Below are 5,579 nucleotides of genomic sequence, written 5' to 3'. Positions count from 1 at the left end.
CTTCGCCCACCTTTCCCTCTCCTGCCGCCGCCGGCCCCGCTGACTCACGCTGGTGAGCTTGGGGTTTGCACCAGGTTTGTGCAATGCAACAAAACCAGCGCCTAAAAAGTGACTCCTCCGGCACAGACAGCTTCCCGTCCCTCCGCCCTGCAGGCACTTGGCCCCAGGCCTCGCTCTGCCCCAGGACTGCTCCTCCCCTCCTCGGCTCATTTAGCAAAGGCCCTTCGGGACCCAGGTGAACACTGCGTTCCCACCCAGCCCAGGCCCCCCGGCACGCAAGGCCCCTTGCTTGGGTCCTCCCGTCCGGTTCTCACCACTGTAAAGAGCCTCACCTTGTCACAGACGTTTGTGGGTCCCCTGCTGCGCTCCAGGAACTGCAGAAGTGCTGAGGAGAGGACCAAAATAAAACGGGGTTCCTGCTTTTGGACTCAGTCTGGGGGTCGTTCTAAACATCTATTGGAATCAGTAAGATTCCTAGAAAAATACCCGCATAGAAAAAAAAAGGGGGGGGCAGACAATCAGGACTTCATAAGTGAAATGACTTTTTTTGGAGGATGATTGGTCCTGAGAAAGGATACAGCAGGTTGTTAAGATGAAGGGAAGAACATACCCAAACCACTGAAGGAGAGAGGATGTAACTATGGACAATGGTTTCCAGCTGATAAAAAGAAAATAGGATTCCACTGAGTTTCCTGTCTACCTACTCCAGGACTTCTGTGAGGATCAAATGAGATGAGGCACGGGAAAATGCTTCACAGACATTTGGTTAAAGTGTAAAATGTTTGCACCTGCCTATAAAGCAAGTTGTGTTTTTGGGCTAAAGAAACTCCAAGGAGGCTAGTGCTAGTCGCTAGGGAGAGGAAACCAGGCGTTGCTACTTGACATCATTACCAGCGCCCACAGCAACTGTTTCTGGGCTGAGCTGGGCTGTGGGCTACGCTACGTTTTGCACCATAGGGTCTTGGCAGCATTGGCTGAGATTTGGTGGGGTGTCACTCCAGGGTGGTGGCGGGGCCTGTATCCCACTTGGGGGAAGCCAAGTGTTGGTTTGTCGGCGCCACATCCGCAGTGCCATTTCTCTGTAAATGGCCAGTGTGCATCACGGCAGCTCCTGCATTGAGCGTCTGCCCCCTGGTGGTCAGTGCACGTCATAGCGACTGGTCAGATGGTCGGATATTTAGCATATTAGCCTTTTATATATATAGATTGATTCCAGAGAGGAAGGGAGAAGAAGAGAAAGAAACATCAATGATGAGCCTAGCCCAGCCGTGGGCAAACTATGGCTCGCGGGCCGGATCCTGCCCGTTTGACAGCCGTGGGCAAACTACGGCCCGCTGGCCGGATCCGGCCCGTTTGAAATGAATAAAACTAAAAAAAAAAAAACCGTACCCTTTTTTGTAATGATGTTTACTTTGAATTTATATTAGTTCACACAAACACTCCATCCATGCTTTTGTTCCGGCCCTCCAGTCCAGTTTAAGAACCCATTGTGGCCCTCGAGTCAAAAAGTTTGCCCACCCCTGGCCTAGCCGGTTTGGCTCAGTGGATAGAGTGTCTGCCTGTGGACTAAAGGGTCCCAGGTTCCATTCTGGTCAAGGGCATATGCCTGGGTTGCAGGCTCCATCCCCAGTAGGGGGCATGCAGGAGGCAGCCAATTAATTATTCTCTCTCATCATTGACGTTTTTCTCTCTCCCTGTCCCTTTCTCTCTGAAATCAATAAGAATATATTTTAAAAATAAAATTGATTGAAAACAATAAAAATATATTTTTTTAAAAAGGAAACATCAATGATGTCAGCTGCCTCCTGCACACCCTGCAACCCAGGCATGTGTCCTGCCCAGGAATGGAACCATGACCTCCTGATTCATAGGTTGATGCTCAACCACTGAGCCATACGCTGGGACAGATATAATTTTATAGGCTATCTACAGGTAGGTATGTAAATGTGGATATTTATGACAAAACAAGAGTTTGAGTGGAGTAGAAAGACAAGAGAGTGAGGAAATTGAGGACACTGAAAGAATGTGATTGCAGTAATCCACCAGGGCTCTAGTTCACAGAGGAAAGAAATGGAGAGCAGCAGGAAGCTGATAGACTAGGACAGCGGTTCTCAACCTGTGGGTCGCGACCCCTTTGGTGGTCGAACGACCCTTTCACAGGGGTCGCCTAAGACCATCCTGCATATCAGATATTTATATTATGATTCATAACAGAAGCAACATAACAGTTATGAAGTAGCAACGAAAATAATTGTATGGTTGGGTCACAACATGAGGAACTGTATTTAAAGGGCCAGAAGGTTGAGAACCACTGGACTAGGAGAAAGAGAAGAAAGGGACCAAAAGGGCCCATTAAAATGAGGGAACTTGCGCTAGCTGGTTTTTCTCAGTGGATAGAGCATTGGCCTGCGGACTGAAGGGTTCCGGGTTCGATTCCAGTCAAGGGCACACGCCCAGGTTGTGGGCTCGATTCCCAGGGTTGGGTGTGCAGGAGGCAGCCAATCAATGATTCTCTCTCATCATTGATGTTTCTATCTCTTTCTCCCTCACCTTTCCTCTCTGAAATCAATAAAAATATATTTTTAAAGAAAGAAATGAGGGAACTGGCAAGTTGTCACCACAAAGTGGTGTTGGTGTTGAAGTCATCAAAGGGGAAGCACTTCAGATGACGTGGTTTAGGATCTGATGGCTGAAACGGAGTCAATTGAGATGGGCATTGCTGGCATTGGGTCTAGCGCCCACCAGGCCAGTGTAAGGGACATCAAGGGGCCTGGAAGGATGGTGGAACTTGGAGAAGTCAATTGAGACCAAGAAACCAAGTAAATATGAAGCTAATAGATGACAGCAACAAGGTAGGGTAGAGGGTTGTAAGGAAAAATTAAATAAGTTTTAAAACAAAAGGGAGTTTCTCCCCACTAAGAATGACAAAACAGTGTTGTAGAAGAAGAAGTAAGGATCCAGGGGTTACTAATGTCAATTTCTGGGAAAATGAGCAAAGGCTCCACTCAATAGGAACCAGAGGGGAGACCCAAGCCTCCTCAAAGGCAAATAAATAAATAAATAAATAAATAAATAAATAAATAGAAACTTCAAAGGAGGAAACACCTTGTAAAAAAGGCTGGAGGCATAGAAGAGATTGTTATGAAACAAGTCTTCCAGAATCCAGAGGACCCTGTAGAAAGGGTGCTTGTGAAATGGGTTGAAATGATGGTAATAGTTAACACCTGCCATGTATGCAAGGTTTTGAAGTATGGTACCTATTTGCTTTGTTTAACAATGGACAGGTTATTTTGATTTTCTGAATTATATAAATCATCCCATTTGATTAAATGCCTTATTGATTGTAATGTGAATATCCCATGGGTTGTGGTCACACTGGTCTTAGAAAGCACATTTTTCCTTCACCTGGGAAGGACAGCACAGTTATCCCAAGGTCAGAGGGCTCTAGACCCAAAACTGTAATTTAGATAACATGCCTAAGTTTAACCCAGGTTCCTCATTCCAGACCCAAGGGCTCTAGATAATGTGTTTCTGTCAATTCAGTGACCCCGAGACCCAAAACTATAATTAACATGCTGCTTCTGCTTCTGTAAACTGCTTTTTTTGCAAACCAGGTTCCTCATTCCAAACCTTGAGATGTAATCAATACCTTTGTGATTTTTTGCCTATATAACCCTGGAGCTGCGACCATCTTGTTACTATGAGATTTGGGGAATGGCCCCTCATAGTCCCGGATTGCAATAAATGTGACTCTAATTCGACTTCTTGAGGTGTCCTTCTGTGATTCTCGGGGTACATTACAACAGTTTCCTTCCACACTTCAGTACTTCATTTCCTTTTTACAACCAGAACAGTAATTATGGTCTTTTTTTGTAATAAAGGACCTGAGGCTTAAAGATGTGGAGTGACCAAAGGTACTGTACATTAGTTAATATAAATAACATAACCAGGACACTGTGGGGAGGAAAAGTAATTTTTCCTCCTACCCTTTTAAGTTCTTCTGGCTGGACTAATCAAATTAACACAAGATAGATTAACAGGAGAAAATGATCGAATTTATTACTTATGTGCATGCAGAGGTTTCATAAGAATATAAAAGGTGCCCAGCCTGTGTGGCTCAGTGGTTGAACATCGACCTATGAACCAGGAGGTCAAGGTTCAATTCCTGGTCAGGATGCATGCCTGGGTTCAGGTTCCATCCCCAGTAGGGGGCGTGCAGGAGGCAGCCAATCAATGATTATTTCTCCTCGTTGATGTTTCTATCTCTCCCTCTCCCTCTCTGAAGTCAATAAAAATATGTATATTTTTAATACTGCAAAAAAAAAAAGAGAGAGAGAGAGAATATGAAACTTGAGGACAAATCGGGCAGTTAAGGCTTATATGCCATCTTGAGCTAAGGTGGGGTGGTGTTTGGGGGACTCCAAAGGCAAGGAAGGCAAGTCACGTAGAGACGGAAAAGCAAATGTTTGGTAACTATATGTTTGCTGGGCCATCTTTAACAATATGATACCGAGAGGACTTTGATCAAAGAAGCCATGCTAGGTTCCTCCCTGTCTATCACACACTGGTTTATATTAAACTAGTCATCTGATTATTTCTCCCTTCCTGGAGGAGGTCCCCTATCTAAATTCTTTTAGGCAGTTAGGGGGGAAGGTCAAAGGTTCTTCCTGAGTCTTTTGTTTCTTGAAAATAGCCAGCTTAGCCCTAGCGTCAGCCTGTGGACCAAAGGATGCCAGGTTCAATTCTGGTCAAGGGCATGTACCTCAGTTACAGGGTCCTCCCCGGCCCAGGTCCTGGTCAGGGCTCGTGCAGGAGACAACCAATCGATGTGTTTCTCTCACATCGATATTTCTCTCTGTCTTTCCCTCTCTCTAACTCTCTAAAAAGCAATGGAAAAATATTCTCAGGCGAGGATAAAAAACAACTAAATTAATTTAATTAAAAAAGAAAATAACTAGCTTAAAATAATCGATACCCCAAAAGGCATATTTTGGGGTGGCAAACTCTGCTTTCCTTTGATATCAAAAGAAAACATCCGTTTCCAAAGTCAGACTCTTTACCTCAGAGTGTAGATCCTCATCTTTTTCTTATTCTATGAATCTATGAGGCTAATGGAGGAAAGATATTTTGTGAATACACAGGGGTTCTTATGATAACTTTTGTAATATTAATCCAAAATGGAAAAAAAAAGTGAGCAGGAAAACAAATCTGATAACAGGGTTGACATTGATTAATTTGTGTGGGATAAGGGTGTGTCTTCATTCAACAAGTGTTCTTTCACAGCCTACTACCAGCATAGAGTTGAGGATAAAAAAGAAATGGAAAAGAAGCCCATCATTAAGTTGATTTGTGTGTTTTTTTTAATTTTTTATTTTGAAGAAGTCCACCTTTCAGAACAATTATAAAACTGTCTGTCCCCTGGGGATTACAGCATTCACCATTGTTTTGAGTGCTCCTGGAGATAAAGCAAAAGTACAGCTGAATGGGCTGGGTCCCACCTCTGCTATTTGTTGAGTCAGTACTATATTCCTTTTGGAGGTGAAAAAACTTGAAGAGTAAGAAGTCAAAGATATTCACAC

The 5,579-nt window shown here is 44.1% G+C and overlaps 1 protein-coding gene across 1 annotated transcript in view; it reads left to right on the top strand.

Annotated features, from left to right (window-relative positions):
- Positions 1–2,685: 2,685 nt before the first annotated feature.
- SYAP1 (synapse associated protein 1) overlaps positions 2,686–5,579 on the top strand; it is a 31,057-nt gene continuing 28,163 nt past the window's right edge. Inside the window, exon 1 of the mRNA XM_005876635.2 lies at positions 2,686–2,751. Within this exon, the coding sequence (XP_005876697.1) occupies positions 2,686–2,751 (66 nt within the window). The remainder of the gene's footprint in view (positions 2,752–5,579) is intronic.

The sequence above is a fragment of the Myotis brandtii genome, unplaced genomic scaffold, assembly GCF_000412655.1.
Source record: "Myotis brandtii unplaced genomic scaffold, ASM41265v1 scaffold490, whole genome shotgun sequence".
NCBI classification, from domain to species: Eukaryota; Metazoa; Chordata; class Mammalia; order Chiroptera; family Vespertilionidae; genus Myotis; species Myotis brandtii.
Note: the sequence above shows the minus strand (reverse complement) of the source record. Positions and strands in the feature narration are given on the sequence as shown.